The sequence below is a fragment of the Poecilia mexicana genome, unplaced genomic scaffold, assembly GCF_051168715.1.
Source record: "Poecilia mexicana isolate PSO_F unplaced genomic scaffold, ASM5116871v1 scaffold_1, whole genome shotgun sequence".
NCBI classification, from domain to species: Eukaryota; Metazoa; Chordata; class Actinopteri; order Cyprinodontiformes; family Poeciliidae; genus Poecilia; species Poecilia mexicana.
In genome coordinates, this window is record NW_028263370.1 from 16,642,561 (window position 1) to 16,664,033 (window position 21,473).

Below are 21,473 nucleotides of genomic sequence, written 5' to 3' on the forward strand. Positions count from 1 at the left end.
TTTCTCCTTTCACCCTTTCTACCAAAAATTGGATGATAAAAGTCTTCAGTCTGGTGCTTTTGTCTCGACTAGCTCTTTTTTGGAGGAAAAATCTGTTTACAGAAACGTCATAATTAATTTTTTTATTTGTTGTTTTGTTTATGTCTTCCAGTTCCAGTGTTAAATGTTCATTAGAATTTAAAGTTTATTGTTCATTGAGAATGTGTTCTTGCATTATTTCGCCGTTACCACTATATTACTTCAAAATGATCTCAAAAACAACAAGATTATTGTTTATCACAATACAATTTATCGTCCAGCAAAGTTTGTTATAGTGACAGGACCAATCATGTATAATTTCCTTTCTACTTCATGATTAATATACCACTTTGTGTTGGTTTTTCACATTAAAATCCAATGAAATACATTTATGTTTGTGGTTGTAATGTGACAAAATATGGAAAAGTTCAAGGGCTATAAATACTTTTGCAAGTCACTGCAAGTCCCTCAAAAGCAGGAACTATACTACTTTTAAAAAATGTAACAAAGGAAAATTCAAACCTGGAAAATTTCAAACCCAGCGATGTCCAGAATACCAATGAAGGAGGCGCCCTGTCGCTTGGTTCGGTCCAGAGCTTTGTTAATACGATGAACCAGCCAGCGGAACAGGCGCTCATACGTTGCTTTAGCGAGCGCCTCCACAGCGAAGTCAGCCTGCAGGGAGGAAAAAAACACAACAGCATGAAGACGAAGGAGGAGAGAATGAATTCAATCAGAGCCAGTCAGGACTTAGCTGACCTGCTCCTTGGTCTGGGCTTTCTGGACGTAATCTCGTCCCACTTTGATCCTGGGCGTCAGGATGGCTCTGGTGAACTCCATCACATTCATACCAAGCAGATGACACAGCTTCTGAGCAGCTAGAAAACAAAGATTTAAACAAATAAACATGAAAACAAAGCAGTTTCTAATTACATAATAAGAAAAGGGACACGAGACTGAAATATCTACAAAAAGTATCTTACCTTAGTTTGGCAAAGAGAACAGAAACAGGAATAACAGCTATTATTTCGTCATATAATGCAGAACTCAGATTTTCTTGTCAAAAATAAATGATTGACAATACAGTTTGACATTACCTGATTAATAATAATCTTTCTCAAATATGGAATATGACTAATAAAATTATTTTACTTGGCTGGAGCTATTTTACAAAAACAGAGTTAAACCAAAGATGCGTCACTACTGAAAATAAAACACAGCTGCTTTGGTTCTGCCTTCTGCTTCTGCATTTAGAGATTTCTGGTTGAGCTGCATGATTGGAAACAGACTTTTGTCTTTTGTTTCACTCTGTTCTAGGACCTTTTGTCTGACAGCACACTTAGAGAAACTGGAAGGCTACAAAGCAAATCATTTCTGTTTTAGGGCTCAACAGAAGACTGACGAGGTGCACAGTTTATGGTTTCTACACATTTTTCACATCAAACTCAGATTTTGGGGGGTTCTCAGAATTTTTGAACCAGATGTATAAATTTATATAATTACAAAGTTCACTATAAATCCATAGCAGATGTCAATACAGTAACCAGGGTTTAATATGGAACTAATAAAACTAGAAGGAACATGGTGGTTTTTGGCTGGTTGGTTGGATGTGCTGCTTGTTGGTTGATCATCAGCTGTTTGGTTGGTTGATTGGTTATTTGGTTGGTTGTTCATTGACTGGTTGATTTAGTAATTGATTGATTAGTTAGTTAGTTGGTTGGTTGGTTGGTAAATTGGTTGGTAAGTTGGTTGGTTGGTTGATCATCAGCTGTTTGGTTGGTTGATTGTTATTTGGTTGGTTGTTCATTGACTGGTTGATTGATTAATTGATTGGTTGATTAGTTAGTTAGTTGGTTGGTTGGTTGGTAAATTGGTAAGTTGGTTGGTGTGCTGCTTGTTGGTTGATTAGTTAGTTAGTTGGTTGGTTGGTTGGTTGGTAAGTTGGTTGGTGTGCTGCTTGTTGGTTGATTAGTTAGTTAGTTGGTTGGCTGGTTGGTTGGTTGGTAAATTGGTAAGTTGGTTGGTGTGCTGCTTGTTGGTTGATAATCAGCTGTCTGGTTGGTTGGTTGATCATCAGCTGTTTGGTTGGTTGATTGTTATTTGGTTGGTTGTTCATTGACTGGTTGATTGATTAATTGATTGGTTGATTAGTTAGTTAGTTGGTTGGTTGGTTGGTAAATTGGTAAGTGGTTGGTGTGCTGCTTGTTGGTTGATTAGTTAGTTAGTTGGTTGGTTGGTTGGTTGGTTGGTAAATGGGTAAGTTGGTTGGTGTGCTGCTTGTTGGTTGATTAGTTAGTTGGTTGGTTGGTTGGTTGGTAAATTGGTAAGTTGGTTGGTGTGCTGCTTGTTGGTTGATTAGTTAGTTAGTTAGTTGGTTGGTTGGTTGGTAAATTGGTAAGTTGGTTGGTGTGCTGCTTGTTGGTTGATTAGTTAGTTAGTTAGTTGGTTGGTTGGTAAATTGGTAAGTTGGTTGGTGTGCTGCTTGTTGGTTGATTAGTTAGTTAGTTAGTTGGTTGGTTGGTTGGTTGGTAAATTGGTAAGTTGGTTGGTGTGCTGCTTGTTGGTTGATTAGTTAGTTAGTTAGTTGGTTGGTTGGTAAATTGGTAAGTTGGTTGGTGTGCTGCTTGTTGGTTGATAATCAGCTGTCTGGTTGGTTGGTTGTTCATTGACTGGTTGATTAGTTAGTTGGTTGGTTGGTTGGTTCCTTCCTTGCTTTTAGAAAATGTGAAATGGAATAAACTCTAGAAAGGCAAATGTTTGTTTTTCATCCCCTTACTTTTTTTGAACGCATTACATTTTGGAAAATACTTAATTTAAGTTTGTTGTTTTTTTAAATCAGACTTTTCCATCCACTTACAAATCTTGACAGGGTGGAAAACAGTGAAGGAGTTTATGATCGCTCATAGTGAGCTTAATTTAACTGTACTTTACTTCTGGTTGGAAGGAAATAATTCCTCTTCGCTGTTGTCACATGCTGGCTTAGGAGGAATCAGCTTGGCTCCAAGATAATCTCAGCTGATATTTATTATCAACCAAATTTGAGTTATGTATGTATTGTTGGACTGGAATGAAGTGGATCAAAGTAGTGGAACATGTTTGTCAAGTTTACATTTGTTTTAAATTGGTGCTGCATAAATAAACAGAATTGAAATAAGAGGGAGTCTGTGCTTTACCAAGCAGATATAAAGCAGATGGACTTTCTGGAACAGTTACCAGTATTATCAGGCATGGAGGCTTGGTCAGTGTTCCTCTCCTTCTTGAAGATGATGTTCCCAAACTGCAGCACTGAAGACACCACCCTCAACATCGCTGCAAATATACAAATCCAGGCAAATCATCAGAAATGTTGACAGCATTTCAAGTTTTTTCACTGATCCTGGACACCAATACAACCACAGGTATTTACCTTTTAATGTAACAGGGATACAAAGCTCGGCAGAAAATACTTCATTTTTAACTTACAAAAAATCCACCTGAAAAAATCTTTTTTTTATTTTAATTGGTGTTTAACTCCTCCTCCCTTTCTTTCTTCTAAACGATCTTCATCTTCGCATGCAGAGATGCTGGAAAACCGGTTTTTAATCTTTTGATGGCATTTCCATGAAGAAATGCACATCTTGTTCTGTCATTTATCTTTAGCGCTGAACAGGAAGCAGAGCATTAAAAATAAAAAATAAGGTTAGGTCAGAGCGAACTCCTACTTTACCCAGAATCTCTTCATGTGCGAAGCTCATGATGTGCATGGCCTCCATGGTTTCATGGAAGTTGTCCTTGTCCTGTTGGCCTGGAATCGGGATGTTGCCATTCGACAGGAACCTGTAGTTATTGAACCCTTCCAACAGCAGATCGGCTGTGGAGAGAAAGGAAACGTAAAAAACCTAATCCCCATTAGATTTCAGACTTCCCTAGTTTTCACCAACTGAGTACAAATGTAAAGGTGTTTATTAAATAGGTTTATAACACTGCAAACATCTAATCACCCGGTCGAATATTTGTGAGAAAATAATAAAACAAAGCAAAACACAGTAAACACTGACAAGGACAGAAATTTAAACTAACAAATCAACAAATTCTCCTGTTTTTCTCTTTCAAAACAAGAAATGACAGCTAAACTTATGTGACAAATATTAATGATTAAACAATGTTTGGATGAGTACAGGTTGGCTTTGGATATTTATGTTAATGTTTCTGTTGTATTCCTCATTATACAGCTCATCTAAATGTACTTAGACATTACATATAAGACTATTAGCTAAGCTGTATTATTTTTTAATTAAATTATTTTAGTTGTTTTATCCTTCATTTCCTATTTTAAGTGTTGGAAATAAAGCTACAATATTTACTATGTTACCTACATATTAGTAGAAAAAACATAACTGGTTCTGGATTTAGAAGATTTTTCCTCTTTTCTTTAAGAGCCAAGTTTATTTGTATATCACATTTAAGCAACAAGGCAGCTCAAAGTGCTTTGTATGACAAAAACAACACAGTAAAAAACTATGAAATAAGTAAAAAAAACACATTACATTTAGTCAAATCCAATTAAAAGAAACCTTATTAGTATGTCCCAGAAAGAAAAGATCTCTACATTTCTATAATTATGATAAATAAGAAGCTGAAATAAATATGTCTGCCCCTTCATTTAACAGAATTGAGAACATATATTTAGTTCAATAAAAGAAAGAAAAAGTGTGATTAGTAGCGTCTGTGTATTCTGGGACTTCATTTTTGTAAATTATATTACAGTCCAGGCATTCCAGGAGTCAATGTCTTTGAGTTATAACAATAAAACGCATTTTCACTTCTTACTAATCCTCCCACTCTCTTCTTACTCACATCTGAGATGCTCTCCAGCTCCGGCCAGCAGCTGGTAAAAAATATGGAAGGTGCGTTCATCTTTGGCTTGACGAATCGCTCTGGATTTCTCCAGCAAGTCTGACGCAGAACAGTCAGGAAAAGTACATCTTTTTTTCATTCCAGTACGAAACAAACAAAACGTTCTGTGACTGACTTATAATGAGGTCAGAGCTTAGAAAGGCCTAAAATTCCTCAGAGCATCCAAAACAAAGACTGTTAGATGAATTGATAGATGCTTATTTCCAGGACACAGGATACAGGTTTCGATGTTGGCACCCACGATGTACCCGGCAACATCAAAGTTGATGCGAATGAATTTCCCCTGCAGAGATTAACACAAGATTCATGTTAAAACAAAAACAAACCAATCAATCACTGACATCTACACTAAAAAATAATCACCAGTACAGATAACGCAGTGGAAGCATGATCAATAGTATCAGATGTATTATTCCACCTACATTAGCAGGCTCAAAGTAATTGTTTCATTTTGGAAATATTTTGCAAAAACAGATCTGACTGTCAGTGAGCCGATGCATCTACAGATACCTTTAGAGGAAATGCATGGTGGAACTGGAAGCGTTATCAAGCAGCAGCTGAAGCTACGTTCACACAGCAGGAAAATGTAACACAAATCCGATTTTTCATGCCACTTTCTTTTATGAAGGGTGAAGGTCATAATTTTATCCCATTTAGTCATTATGCACTTCCACTTCATTCCCACCTTTCTGTCTGGGTGTATTATATTATTTCACTTGATAGATACTTTATGGTATGATGAAGAAGGCCATCTTACTGACATGCACTGTTTGCATGAATACAAAACTCTTCAAATGTCCAAACTTTCTTTGATGCACCAGAAGATTTTATGACAGTTATATTAGACTTGATGGTTTTTGCTTGGCTCGACTCACAAAACGTGACGAGTTGTCGTTTTTCACAGTCTTTGCGTTGCCAAAAGACTCCAGGATGGGGTTGGCCTGAAGAAGCTGGCGTTCCAGTTCACCCTGACAAACACACAAAAACACACACAGGCAGCGTTCAGTCACCAAGTGGTGTGTGAGGTGAGCGGTGACAAACTGAGGCTCATAGACAGGTGGGAAAAAATCATGCAGCAGATTTCACAGGATCTATAGAGGCGGAGGCGAAAAGAACAAAGCTGAGGGGAAAATGGCAAAGCGAGTGTCACAGTTCAACTTCTGGAGAAAAACTGTTAGGAAAAGACAAATAAATGTTTCTATTAACGTTTTGCAAGCAATGACAAAAATCTTCTAAAATTTTTCCCAAAAAAGTGGAAGAATTTTTAAAAATAAAATTAGAAACATAAAAAAAGCCCTGGGATTCCCTGGGCTGCTGCATTTGACTCGAAGATCATGTATGGACAGAAAAATGCATAAAACTTTCTAACTTCCATCCATTTTCTTTACACCCTTGTCCCTTGGTGGGGTCAGGAGGGCTGCTGGTGCCTCTCCAGCTAATGTTCCAGGTAAGAGGCGGGAGTGTGCACGCACACACACCTAGGGACAATTTGGAGAGGCCAATCAACCTGACAGTCATGTTTTTGGACTGTGGGAGGAAACCGAGAAAGCCCATGCATGCATAGGGAGAACATGCAAACTCCAAGCAGAAAGACCGGGGCTGGGAATCGAACCCAGAAACCTTCTTGCTGCAAGGCAACAGCTCTACCAACTGCGCCACTGTGCAGCCCACTTTCTAACTTAGCAATATAAAATGACAAATGTAAACTAAACTACAGCTGGAATCAAACGAATTTTTAATGTGTATTCTTTCTTAGTCTGGGATTTAAATGTAGTGTGTCAAAAAGTGAAAATATGAAGAACTTTTTGTCTCATCAAAAACCAAAAATACACGGGAAAAAAAATCTGGAAATTGCAAAGACAAAAGAAAAAAAAAGATGAAAATGTAAAATGTATTTTGCTGCTACGGTTTCTGATATGGGATTTCCCTGAAATCAGACAGAAGATAAAGCAGATAATAATACATGAAAGTATTGATTTATGACTTAAAAAAAGATGATTAGGTGAAAAAGCATCTTCAGAGGAAACTTTTACAATCTTCACTTGAAGAACATATTTATGCTGGTTTTAACTTTTTACAGCTCGGTCCGGGCCACAGGCTCCAAAGCAGCATCTGGTTCTTTAGTCACATTTAATGGCAGCTGATCCGTTTTCAGTCCATGTCTGCAAATTTCTTCAACAGAACGACACCAATAGTATAAAACAAAAGTGTCAAACTGAAGGTCTGCGGGCCAGATCCGGCCCATCATAACTATTTATGTGGCCCTCTAATGTCTTAAGGGACAGAAAAATTAAGCTGTTAGCCAACAGCTGTGTGCTTAAATATTATTTTATCAGTTAAATAAAATCAGATTTCCTTTGAGTAGGACCAAATTACATCATTGTGGAAAGGCTTTAATTTTGTTTTACATTTTAAGAGTTTCTAATCAAACTTTATGTTTTTTTAATGGGTGGTTTTATCTTAACATTAAGCACCAATCGGCCATTTGAATGAATTTTAAATATATCTATATCTAAACATTCAGTCATGGAAACAAACAAAACGCTTCTTTACATTTTATTGTAAGCCCATTTAGTTAAAAAAAAAATTAGGGATGCACTGATTGGAGTTTTCTGGCCAATCGCCGATTACTGATCTTTTAAAAAGAATAATCTGCTGATGCCGATTCTGGATTATTTTTGCCTGAAATATTGCTCAGTACAGCAAGAAAGTTGCTGAATTGGCAACAGTGTGGTGATTATTGTTAACTGGAAACGTGCAGACATGACCTGGTGGGTCGATCTATCAGTCTAACGTCTCCGATGGGAGAGCAGAAGAGGACAGTGGCTGATTTTTAGACCTTCTCCAGCATAGATAAGATCGGCTTCACATGTAAAAATCAGACGATAACCGATCTCCCAAAATTAAGGAAATCAGCACCAATAAGTCAGCTGACCGATAAATCTGCGCACCCCTAAAAAAGTGCAATCGTTTTTAAAAATCCTAACATTTTTTTACTTGCATTCCTTCTGGGTTGGTATTATCTACAGGCGAAACGGACCTAAACTCCCTGTTTTGCAGCAGAATGTAGTTAAAACTGAATTTAAAACTTCTGCTGCGACAAAAGCAGATAATGCCCCCACTAAACAGAGAGGAACTGAAACAGTTCAGTGTTTTTATTGAAGTTGCCCACTTTAGAAACGCTGAAAAAAATAAATAACAGATTTATGGTGATGTTTTGACAGGTGTTTCCTCTACGCTTCCATCTAAACCTCACTGCGGACTTTGTCGTGGCCAGAGAACCCAAAATGGCCGAGAGAAAAACAGTTTGCGGCAAAAGAAACCTTCTCCCACTCAGACAGAAATATCTCCACGCACTGAAGGGTTGAGTAAGCCATTTTCCATGAGAGGGGAATTGAGGAATCAGCATCTCACTTGGGATGTGAGACATTAATGCAGCATTTGGCCAATGAGTGTGAAGAACTGCTTTTGGGTGAAATTGTGAGCAGCTGGAATGCAGCAGCCCTCCATTGGAGCAGCTGTACGGCCCACAGGGGACGGATAATTCAAACCAGAGCAGTTTGTTTTCACACAAACACAGGTCTGGGGTGAAAAACCTTACCTGGCAATCTTTACTCATCTGTTTGGACCAAGAAAAGGTCACATTTAAACAGGCTTCCACTTCCATTATGCATTAGGTCAAAATTCAGCATCAATTTTAAAGAATAGTAAAAAGTCAGGAACAGAGAACGCCACAAAAACGTCCCATCTGCTCAGAAGTCTCTTCATTTCCTTCAATTTAAGCATTTTTCTCCGTAAACTGCTACAAGTGGATCTCCTTTTAAAAGGCGGGCTGCTTGGCAGGCTCTGGGGAAAGACTTGGGGACAGATTTAGGCGACCCAAAGAGGATCAGTCACAACTGTCCCAGTAAATCTTCTCAGGAAGAGCCGAGTTGTGTTTGCATTCGCAGTGCTCAACATCTGCTTCAGAGGCCCAACAAATATGCCAAGTTTTCTTCTTTTTTTTCAGAAGCAAGGAAAATAGGACCTGGCCATGTGGGAAACTCATTTGGGGCAGATTCTTGGATGTTGGAAAAGTCCAAAAAGGTTCTGCTTGAGTTGCCCAGTTGAGCGATTAAGAGGTGGTGATGTGAGAACCGCCGAACCTCTTCGCTTAAAATCAGTGTGCTCTGAAAGTCTACAGGTTTTAGCTGTGTACAGAAACCACCACGATACCTAAAAACTTTAACAAAATTATTGTTTTTGTTTAAAAAGTGAAATTCTTTAAGTTGTAGAAAGTGATATAACAAAATCTTCTGATACCACATGATTAAAACGGCACAATATTTGTTTTCAACACGAGTGATTAAATCTGGGAAAGTAAGATTATACTATTAAAATTTGACCTGGAAATTGTTCAATATCAGTGGACTATGCAGATATTGTACGTCTGAGACTCTTATTTTGAAGGAAGAATGCAAGTAGGTCCCAAGTTCTCTGCTTTGTTGACAAACTTACCCAACAACGACATCATGTTGGGATGTCCAACAACATTTCAGTCAGCCTCCATTAGTTTTAAATTGCTCGTGATAGTTGTTGTGGCCATTTATATTAAATTTTGTAAATTGTAATTTCTATCAATTTAGATTTTCTTTAGGTGACGGGAAGTTTTTATAAAAAATTTTTTTACCACTTTTTCAATTTGAAACATCGGATTAACTTTAATTTTCAACTAGGTTGTAAGAGATTTTTAGAAATTGTTCCGTTTATATTTTTGCAAGAAATAAAGTTTTTATTTATTTATTTTTTTTCAAACAATCAAGTCAGAACTGCGTGTAAGAACCAAACACTGACGGCCATCATAGAACATTTTTGGTTTTGGAACAATAGAAGGCAGCGACAGAAGTAAGGCGACAGACAAGCAAATTACTTGTAAGCAATGTGAGAATACGATGACTGGGTAATGGTTAGCCGCTAATGACGCTAAGACAGAAATCTGTTGCAGAGCTTCCTATTGCCTAACCTGAAGGGAGTCTTTAGCGTTAGCTTCTGCTACATACCATGTTGATGTAGCGCTTCAGCGTTAGCTTCTGCTACATGCCACATTGGTGTAGCGCTTCAGCGTTAGCTTCTGCTACATGCCATGTTGGTGTAGCGCTTCAGCGTTAGCTTCTGCTACTTGCCATGTTGGTGTAGCGCTTCAGCGTTAGCTTCTGCTACATACCAAGTTGGTGTAGCACTTCAGCGTTAGCTTCTGCTACATGCCATGTTGGTGTAGAGCTTCAGTGTTAGCTTCTGCTACATGCCATTTTGGTGTAGCGCATCAGCGTTAGCTTCAGCTACATGCCATGTTGGTGTAGCGCTTCAGCGTTAGCTTCTGCTACATGCCATGTTGGTGTAGCGCTTCAGCGTTAGCTTCTGCTACATACCAAGTTGGTGTAGTGCTTCAGCGTTAGCTTCTGCTACATACTAAGTTGGTGTAGCGCTTCAGCGTTAGCTTCTGCTACTTGCCATGTTGGTGTAGCGCTTCAGCGTTAGCTTCAGCTACATGCCATGTTGGTGTAGCGCTTCAGTGTTAGCTTCTGCTACATACCAAGTTGGTGTAGCGCTTCAGTGTTAGCTTCTGCTACATACCATGCTTCAGCTTTAGTGGAACTAACTTCTTAAATTATCAAAGCCCACCACTGCTGGAAAGATTTAATTGACTCTGATTACAAGGTAATTCCTTTACTCTGCTTGTAAAAACAAAAACATTTGATTCATCATTTTCCTCAAACTACTGCTAAAATCTTACTTATTGTAAACCAGATATTGTTCCCGGTCTGATTGTTGACTAGATCTGAGCCTGCCCTAAACAAAAGATTAACCAAGCTGTTGCATTGTCTTGGTGCCACTTTAAGTACTGTTACTTCACAGCAAGAGAGTAACTGGTTCTGGTCTGTGTAGGTATTTCCCTGAATGTATTTGAGATTTTTTTAAATGTTTTTTTTAACTGATTTAGTGACTCAATGGTTGTTTCGTCACTGGTCTGTTTGCATTACGATGGACAGCTGGGATCCAGTGATTGTCAACAAGATTAGGAAGGTTTACTCAAAAACATCAACAGAGAATAAATGGGTCAAAAATCTAGTAGAAAAATCCCAAACAAATCCTTTTGCTTCAAGTATTTGTTTGCTTGTTTCTGCAACAGAAGATACCCAAAAGTTTGAAAAATAACGTTTAAAATAAGTGGAAGAAGAAAGATTTAAGCAATGCATGCAATGTAGAATTTCCCTCTAAGCAGAGCAGGTGAATGAAGGTAGTGTGGATAGAAAGCATCCAGTTGTAAAGTCTAAAACATTTCTAACATTTAATAAAGAGTTGGTGCATCAAGCAGGCAGCAGCAAAGTGAAGAGAGCACTCCTTTCATATTTTCTAAGAGAGCTGAGGAACTAAATATTACTCACATAAAACAGGGATCCACTCTGTAGGGTATGAGGACATTCAGTTGTTAAAAACAACAAAATATATGAAAATAGTCAAATGTATTCATGTTGTGGGTACAAGTGAATTTGTAGTTAGAGCAGAACATTTCTGAAATGACAGCTTAACATCTATGAACAACCTACAGCCGTCTAGGAATGGAATTAGCAGCAGGTTTAGTTAGAAAACTAAGCAGTGTGTTATTCTGATTCCTGACACCCACAGGCCGGCTGGTTAGACGGTGGTACCAGGTACTAGGTACCTGGTACCAGGCACTACACACATGTACTGAGATGCTTGCTGTTAAAGACAACTACTGCAGAAAGAGTAAAACCGTTCAAGCAAGTTCCTGATTATAACAGCAGCTTAATCTCATTCTGAAAATATTAGAAAAAAATAATGTGGGTCATTCAGTCAGTAGGGAAACAAATCCTAGGTAAAGAAAATGTTTCTTAACTATCACAGATAATTGGTCCCCATAACAGACCCTTTAAATATAAGTTATAATGTTTTCAATTTTTAAGTATAACAAATTGCCTGAAGAACATTTCCTGGATTGAAGGTTTAATCTCACATCATCATGAGAATATCATCCGGGGTTTCCCTCAGTGTTTTATAAGCCTGGCGGGCCACCAGGCTTTACTTGTGCCCCCACCAGGCTAAGAATTGCTTATTTATTTAAGTATTTTTAAAATCTCTTAATTTTTAAGACTTTATAGTTGGGGTTCATGTATTAATCTTTCAATAACACAATTATCAAGTGATATTTTAAAATCTCCTGTCAACTTTAACATTTTTTAACTGAAAAACACGCCAGGCTCCTGGATGAATGACTGCCCAAGTGCCCAACCGCCGGGCAGTTTATCTTTATTGGCATTAATTACAGCGTCTTCACAGGTTTACTTTGCATTTCCAGAGTCAAAAACAAACATGAAGCAGCAGCATTCAGATTTTATGCTCCGCTAATCTGGAATATGCTGCAAAACAGCCAAAACACTGAGACTGTTACCCACTTTTCTTTACTCATTTTTATTTTGCCACCGTTATCATGTACCGTTTCTTGCTCAGTTGATATTTGAGTCATTTTAAATTGGCTTGTTGACATGTACTACATGAATAAAGTGGTTTAGGTAAATGTAGGTAAAAATCCTTTAAATCCTCATTAGAAAACTGCAGCACAGACTGGTGTCTTGATTTATAACAATCGCTAAACACAATCCACAAAACGAAGTAATAACTAGACAAAAAAAACTTTTTTGCGCTATGATTGTGAGATGTGTGCTATCATGCAGCAAGTGGGAAGCCAGGTATTATTTGCATATCCTAAATAAATAAATGTAAAAATATATAGAGAGTTTTTTTCTTGGTGTAAAACAACAAAGGATGGAAATGTTGACGTGGAGGGCCTGTTTCTTTTTAAAACATTGTGATATTAAAACACATATGATCCTGAATTCTTAGAAATAACATTTTTATTATTTTTTTTCTATCTTTAAAAAAACGTGAACAAAACAACACAGAAATGCTTCACAAACCTCAAAATCAACTTTTAAATCCACTTAAATTCAAGTTTTTCAGGATGAGATTATGCTGCTGCAATAAAAGACACCATTTATTTTCAAGTTTCTTTTTTACTCACAACTATACAGCATGTAACAACTTCAGCTAGATCATGCTTTAAGATAGTTTGGTGTGTTAAATGGTTAAAAATAAATACCTAAATACAGGTTTAACTCTAAGTGTAACCACAAAGCACAAGATGACAGCTAAGGCTTTAAAAGAGGCCAAACTATGTCATGCACGTCGGTTTATTTGAGGTGAGCAAAACACAACATGTGAATAATTAAAATACTTTTAACTTTTACTTACAACTGCATTTTGGGCCTGACAAAGAAAGAGAATAAATTCTAATAAATGTTTCAGATTTTTCTACAAGCATTTAAAATCATCAAGAATTAGTTTTATTTGAAAGGACAATTTTAGAGATGCATGCAAATGTGAAAGAAATAAAGGGGAACTTGCCTGTAGTTTCACTGGTTTGGGAGATTCTGGCTGTTTGTTGCAAATAAAAAAAATACAAATTATTAAATGACATACAAATATTCAGCACAGAAAGTAGTCGAGTGTCTCCTTCATAGCTGTATCATGTGACCCACATCCTATTTTGGCAACATTATTTACACAGAGAGCAATCTTCACTTGTAACAAAGTTCTTCTGTTGTAAAACTGACAGTTACATCTCATTTTTCTGCAGAATTATTGCGTTTTAATGAGTGACGTTTTGTAGCTTTGAGCGAATACTCACAGGAATGTTGTGGTCTCTTCTTCCTTTGTGGGAAGAAGCAACATGTGCGAGGTACTGGATGACCTTCTTTGTGTTTTCTGTCTTACCAGCTCCCGACTCGCCTCTGCAAGGCACAGGAAGACAGCTGATAGAAAAACTGGCAACGCCACGACTCTGAACTCTCCACATCGACAGATGTGGCCACTAGGCGATGATAACCCGTCAGATCTGTAAATCACTGCAGGTTTAATTCACACACGTTCATAGTTCTGACTTCACGGTTAATTACTTTGTCCTCCCTTAAGGTGGAGAAGCAGAGACGTGATCTCAGCTACCATCTCTGTCTTTCTCTGCAACATATTTCCAACATTTTCCAGGTTTGCAGCTGCGGTTTCTGGCATGCTTCTCACTGCTTTGCCACAGAGTTACACTAGCTTAGGAAGAAGGCTGAAAAATGTTCCCAAGATCATCAAATCCAGAATCTTTGACACAACGGCTTAGATTTAACGCATAACCGAGGTTTTACAGACAGTGCACATTTGCATACGCCAACTATGCGCTAGATATTGTATGGCTTCCACTTGGCAAGAGTGATGTGGCCAAAGTGGGAGAATGAGAGCTGCAGTGTGAAGAGATTGTAATCATAGGGAGATCACCTCTTTGGATTTTTGACTGCAGGCTGTAACATTTCTGAAGGCCTTTGTTTATGCCTTACAAACAAGTACTGCTCTAGGTTTGTGGGGATAATAGTTGGTGTTTTATAGTAGTTTCCACATGTCAGTGGGGAAGTTTTCATCTGTGCAATCTTTGTTTTAAATCCAGCTCTACAGTGATGTACATGATACTAGCTTCCATTACAGATGTGTGCAAAACTTCGTCGATGTCCCGCTAAAATTACATTTTCGCAATTGTGGTGTTTCTGTTAAATAAGAAACTCAGTAAATAAGTTTGTTCAAGTGATAAGTCACTAAAAACACGCCGCGCCACGATTGTCCTACCATTTCCTGTCGTCTTCTTTGTTTTCAGTCAGTAGTAATGCTGAATGTGCTGTGATGCTGAAAAGGTGTTTCCATTGCAGTTTTGCAAAATACACTAATTTCAATACCTACTTATCCTAGCACAAAAACTTTTAACAGCAAAACAACAGGGGGCTTTTTCAAAATTTAGTACCGGTACACCGATTTACATGCGGAGCCGATCTCATCTACCTTTCTAAAGGTATAAAAATAAACCACTGCAACATTTCAGACCAAAAACAATGGCATCGGCCAAAATCTGAATCGTCAGGTCAAGGTTTTTAGAGATTGGTAATTGGCGATCGGCCAGAAAACTGCGATCAGTGCACCCCTAAAATTTAGCGGTTGTAGGATTTGTCTTTTGTCAAAAGCCATTTCTTCCATAAAAGCTAGGCACTCACATTTGTTTTGGTTGATTTTACCCAGAATGCCCTGCACTTTAGTCCACTTCCTGAGATCTCTGGCATTCACATATGGATCTAAACCGCACCAGAGTTCATTTCAACCGAACCAAAGCCTAGCGTTTCAGGCAGCCCAGAGTTCGCTTCTTTGGTCCGCATCAGAGTTTGATTGCACTTTCAAATCTCCCCAAATACACCGAACTTTCTAGACATCCGAACCGGAGTTCAGTTAAAGGTGTGAATGCACCTTCAAATAATATCCACTCAAAGTCAGAGGTCAAATTTACAGAAATTTAATAAATAAACCTTGGGGACTTGAACAACAGTCAACAAATGAATGTTTATATCTGCCTGTATAATTCATTTGAGGCAAAAAAATAATAATAGGAAAGTTAAGCTCAATGTTTACTCACGTGCAAAGAATGGACTGGTCCTCTCGATCTGTGCAACAAAAAAGAAAACTAATTTAACTCCATTTTACATGACAAATTTATAATTCACTCATAAATTATTATTGAACTGAACAATAACTTGAGCTATTTTATTTAAGTAGGCATTAAAATACAGTTTTGTTTCCCATCTATCTCTTGGCAAGAACAGACAACAGTATTAATGAGACAAAAATAAAACAATGTATGAACATACAACAGCTCCACAGTAAAACAACAGTAAAAAAAGTTCAGAAAACTCAATCTGGAAAGCATTAGTGAAGGACGATGACAGCACAGGTTTACATTCGTCCCCACTACACACCAACACGTGGCAGTTCTCGTCTCCACAGGTAATATTCATGTCACTTCCATGCTGCTCCAGTTCAGAGTATGTAGTGAACTCTGAAAGAGACAGCTGCTTGGGGGCCATGCGGGGAAAATTAATGGCGATTATATCATAGAAAAACAGTACTTTGTCTTCATATCAACGCTCCCACAGGGACAGGCGCCTGCTGTCCAGTCACATGGTCGGCTGAGCAGGAAGTCAACGGTTTCGGAAAGTCAACGAGTTTCTTCACTTCAACTCATTTCTGCTTCTTTTTTACTCTCAGCGAGAACATTTGTTATAAAAGTGGAAAATAAACTGTTGGTTTTATAAACAGTGTTTAATCACCATATATTTACTGGAATAAAGTGGTTTAGACCTAAGAATGTTCATGATTTACAATGTCCTACTCAAAGCACAGACTTAAAGTTTACTGGAGCAAAAATTTGCAGTTATAATAGCAACAAAAGGCGATGTTACCGACTACTGACTCATGAAGGCTTATACAAATGCACGCCACACTTTTCAGATATTTTTCTCAAAACCATGATGTGCTCTTTCTCCTACTTCACATCTATTGACCACTTTGTTTTGCTCTGCCACAGAAAAACCCAATGCAACATAAATAAGTTTGTAATTATCACTGGGGATGCACTGAACCACTTTTTTCACTTCTGATACCAAAATCTGTGGCCGACACCGATCTGATACAGAAAACAGCTCTCCTCTGCACCAGATCAGCAAACTTAAATACAACAATAGCTTCACAAGCTTGGTCAATAGGATTGGTGCATCTCTACTTTAAACATAATAAAATGCTTAATACTAAATAAATAAAAATCCTATTAACTGAGATGCTCTGAGGTCATTTTGGGAGATGAGCTGAAAAGTCTGTTTAACCAGTGCTGTAAATATGTTAAATCGTTTTGTTGGGTCCAAGGCTGCACTGTTCTGCCAGAGACGGCGTCCCTAAAATCGCTGACTGTGTTCCTATTGAGTCAACTGTTGGACAGTTCAGGGACAGAGGACACAGCTGGACGGCCCATTAGGAATCACGCAGGCTTCCTGCTGTTGACCACTGGTTTCCAGTAAAACTATGACAGAAAACACTGTACCTTTAGGAAAAACAGAGCTGTTCATGTCAAGCCAAAGTTAGCTGATTAAAACCAAAAGGCCGACGGACTGTGCAGACTACCATAACTGGGGCTGGTATTTCTGTGACATTAGTCAGCAGTCATAAGAGCAGTTCTGTGGGTTTCTCATGATTGGTTTTCCTGTTGCCAGCTTCACATGACTATTGCGTGGGAAGGCAAGGAAAATTTCTCTTTGCTTCTGATATTATTAGCTGAAGTTAAATTGAAGGCCTAAAAAAAGTTCAATGCAAATCAGAATAATTATTGCAAACGAAAAAAAAAATGGTTTAAATGAAGTATAGATTATATGAAATTGTGACAGTTAAAAAATCGGAAGTGTGACACAGGAACTATTTTGGTCTACATTTAAAATCTCCTCTGTATTCACCAACTCCATGTTCTATATTCACAACATTTAAAATGTACCGTGATGGGAAGATTAAGTAAACTTTCACATTAGTCACACTAAGATTTAAATCTTAAGTGTTCAACATAAACAGAGCAAAGTAACAATAATTCTAACTGGAAAACCTCAGTTTTCTGGAAGTTTATTCCAGATTTGTGGTGCACAGAAGCTGAATGCTGCTTCTCCATGTTTGGTTCTGGTTCAGGTTCTTCAAAGCAGACCAGAACCAGAAGACCTGACAGGTTCTGGAAGGTTGCTATGACAACAGCAGATATTTAATGTATTGTGGTGCTGAGCCGTTCAGTGATTTATAGACCAACAGAAATATTTTAAAGTCTGTTCTCTGAGCTACAGGGAGTCAGTTTAGGGACTGTAGAACTGGGTGATGTGCTCTAACTTCCTGATTTTAGTCAGAACTCCAGCTGATTTACTCAGAACTGGATCTGATTGATTTCTTTAGGCAGACCTGTGAAGAAACTGTTTGCAGTAATCAATGATTACTGATTAAAGATAAATGCCTGTATGAGTTTCTTTAGATCTTGCTGAGACATTAGTCCTCTAATCCTGGAAAAGTTCTTCAGGCGATAGAAGGCCGACTTTGTAATTGTCTTTACGTGGCTCTGAATGTTCAGGTCTGAGTCCATCACTGTCATGCCAAATAGTATTATTTACATGATGTCTGAAGACTTAAGAGAAAGAAACAAATCTAGTACAGCTGATCAGTCATGTGAGGTAAACGTTCACTATTCTGATAATGTGTTTCCATCTCCTCTTTGGTGCATTAACTCTTTTTCTAAAAACCCCAAAATAAGGGAGCATAAAATATTTTTTTCCTACCAAATTGAGGAATTTTGCTGCTTCCATCAACAGCATGAAAATGCACATAAAGATGAAAACGCAGCTAATCTGATCCTCATAAAGTAAAACTATGTGGTTTTGAAACTTTTATACGCCATAATTTGATATCAATAACAAATCCATGCCTAGTGTGGAATAACCTGATTGAATGGAGTATAGACACTTCTTCACACTAGTAAGGAGTTTTATAGCAGAAATACTATCACGTCTCATCTATAGTGCAACTAAAAGCTCTGATCAAAAGGTTGAACCCGAGTAAGAACCATTAACACTTTAGTCTATTTTTCCAATCACAATCTATATAAAAGGTCCCATTTGCTTCAAAAACTTTACAAGGATTTCTTCTCATAACACCAAGCTAGTCCTCATATCTCTGAGTAATAATCTGAAATCGTCATGGTGTTGCCATGCACAAACAACCACAAATATTTTACTTTCCAATTTCAAAAAAATGCATTTGGAAAAATCCAACAGTTGGCAGAAAAACTGAACCATGAAACCATCAGCACGGTTACATGAAGTACTGCTGACTTTAAGGAAGTTTGGGTGTGGAGGGTCTTTTTTGGCATTAAAAGGGATCATGTGAGCCAGAAATGGGCTTGTGACTGCTTATTAGTCTAACACCTCAGACGGGTACACTTATAATAAGGTGCCAGAAGGACATTACAGTCTGTTAAAGGACTATTACTTTGTTTTTGTGGCACAAACTGATATATGTCCACCAACTATCTGCACCCCATTATTTAAGAAAGTACAAATTGCAATGGAGCCTTGAGAGTTATGTTTCCAATATAAAGTAAGTTTGAGAGCATATTCTGATTTATTCTTAATGTAAAACTGAGGCTTTCTTCCATCAGCCATGGAGCATAAGATTCAAAGAATAGACAGTATTTTCTGCACATAACATGGAGTCATGTTCTGCAGAAAAATTCATGAAAAACTGAATCCACAAATACTGAGCAAGGTGAGCGTCCACAGTCAAAGTTTTTTCAGATTGAATGTATGGGTTTGACCAATGTACTCTTGTAAATTACATCACATAATGCATCTAAACAAGAACATACAGTTGTATTTAAAATTTAAAATAATGCAGTCGTCGTCAGGATGGTGATGAAAAAAACATCAATCCAAAACAAAGCAAGAATCTAGAAATCTAACAAAAGTTGAGAGTGTTTGCACTGTATCCTACAGAAGAAAGAATTTGCAGCGCTGACTGGATATTGTAGAGTGTTTCTATAATTGTTTTTCCCCAGTGTAAAACATAATTTCCTTGCCCCCCACCAGGCTGAGCATCATTTGTTTACCTTAAATAGAGTTTTTTTTTAAACACAAGTGACAATAAAGGCAGATTAATCTGGGTTTAGACTTCATGCATTGAACTTGGGGTCGCATAAGCTCATTTCCAAATCAGGATGTTACCTGTGAAGCTCAAATTTTTACATTTTAATATTTGTTTTTCAGATAAAAACATGGTGGACTGTACTAGCGCCCCTACCACCAGGCTTAGCAGATTTTCTGGGATAAACTCCGTTTTCTTTGGAAAAATACAGCTCTGAAAAAATTTAGAGACCATTTCACTGAACCCATTGAAAACCTCCTGGTTATTCCACCAAACATTGATTTCTGAACTATTACCGAGTTAAAACATTAGTGTTGATGTTTCTAAATGAACATGAACTTGTTTTCTTTGCATTATTTGAGGTCTGAAAGCTCTGCATCTTTTTTGTTATTTTGACCATTTCTCATTTTCTGCAAAATAAATGCTAAATGTTTGCTTGGAATTTTAGAGACATGTTGTCAGAAGTTCAGAGAATAAAAGAACAATGTCAATTTTACTCAAACATAAACCTATAAAAAGTAAAATCACAGAAACTGATCATTTTAAGTGGTCTCTTCAATTTTTCCAGAGCTAAAAAAAAAAAAAGACACTTTCCACATTCAGCGAAGTGGAAAAATTTTCAATCCGGCCAACACAAAGCCTGATAACATTCAAGAGTTTTGGAGAAGGGATGCGTCTAAAAGTTGCAGGACTAAACTTGGACACCCCTGATCTAAGGTGTCTGATCTTGAAAGCTACAAACTTTACAGACGTAATTATTGCCATGTGTTTGGTGAGGTTGCAACCTGCACTATTTCAACTTTACTGAGCTTGTTTATTCACAGATTTGTAGGAGTGCTGGGAAAACTGAGAAACTGCAAACACATGAAACACGTTGTGTAATTTTAGGCTGATTTGCTTTGTCCAGATCTTTATGGGATAAAGATATCTGCTTTGGAGAAAATCTTGCTGAAACAAGATGAATCCAACTGGACTTGACCTCCTGCCCCGACTGAACGTCAGGGGAACGAGTGAAGAAAGAACCCCATCTCTGTTCACTGAGAGAAAGAAAGCTTGTTTCATAACTCCACCTGGGACAATGAAGCACTGCTGAACCCGGCCCACCCGTACAATTAAAAACTCCAGTGGTCCCAACGTTGATGCAAAGCAACAAAAAGTATTTGCTTCCAATTCCACAAATGATACTGTCAGCTTTCCATACGTCAGTGAAGAAAACTGTTGGCACACCGAGAACAATTATGGAGCGTATCAGGAAGTGTAATCCGTAGCAGATGTCTAGCGAGATCTAGAGGTCTCCTTGCTCACCCCGTCTTTGTTCGGCAACACCTTATTTAACTTTCTATCTGAGCAGTGAAAAGGCTTCTCTCTAATGCTGCAGTAATTATCGGATCTCTGCAAGCGTTAGTCACCCTTCTGTTACTGATTCTGGCAATCTGCTTCAGTCCCACAGCTCATAAACTTAAAGTTCAGCAACAAACCGACTCTGGACAGCTTTCAGAAGAAGCGTGACGGACCATTAATCACAGGTATGTGATGAATTATTCAGAGTTCAGACACAAGAGTTATGCAACCAGGTGAAATAAGTTGATCAGCGCTAATTTTGTCTGACTATCTCAAACTCAGAAACTTTCCAATAACTTAATTGCCAGTTTGGATAAAAGGGCAATAATGCTCCAAAGCTCAACCATGCAGCTGGATGTTTTCTTTTATTAACCAGGCTATTGAAATGCTCAGGGCACAGCTGAAAGCAGCTGGCCTCCATTAATCTCCAACCTAAAAACCTCCTTTTACACCACATCTGTTAATTCAACTACAATCATAAAGACGGTGGAGAATCAGGTCAAGTCTGGGAGGTCGGAGACGTTCGCTTAATGCAGCTGGAAGACTGCGTTCAATGTACAGAAACCAAAATATGTTGCATCACT

The 21,473-nt window shown here is 37.9% G+C and overlaps 1 protein-coding gene across 1 annotated transcript in view; it reads right to left on the reverse strand.

Annotated features, from left to right (window-relative positions):
* LOC106917321 (myosin-10) overlaps positions 1 to 21,473 on the reverse strand; it is a 72,405-nt gene that overhangs the window by 32,661 nt on the left and 18,271 nt on the right. Inside the window, exons 4-15 of the mRNA XM_014986190.2 lie at positions 15,470 to 15,497; positions 13,661 to 13,763; positions 13,378 to 13,407; positions 13,225 to 13,239; positions 11,340 to 11,357; positions 5,790 to 5,882; positions 5,134 to 5,197; positions 4,855 to 4,953; positions 3,725 to 3,868; positions 3,232 to 3,327; positions 778 to 896; positions 541 to 693 (exon numbers count right to left, since the gene is read on the reverse strand). Of these exons, the coding sequence (XP_014841676.2) occupies positions 541 to 693; positions 778 to 896; positions 3,232 to 3,327; positions 3,725 to 3,868; positions 4,855 to 4,953; positions 5,134 to 5,197; positions 5,790 to 5,882; positions 11,340 to 11,357; positions 13,225 to 13,239; positions 13,378 to 13,407; positions 13,661 to 13,763; positions 15,470 to 15,497 (962 nt within the window). The remainder of the gene's footprint in view (positions 1 to 540; positions 694 to 777; positions 897 to 3,231; positions 3,328 to 3,724; positions 3,869 to 4,854; positions 4,954 to 5,133; positions 5,198 to 5,789; positions 5,883 to 11,339; positions 11,358 to 13,224; positions 13,240 to 13,377; positions 13,408 to 13,660; positions 13,764 to 15,469; positions 15,498 to 21,473) is intronic.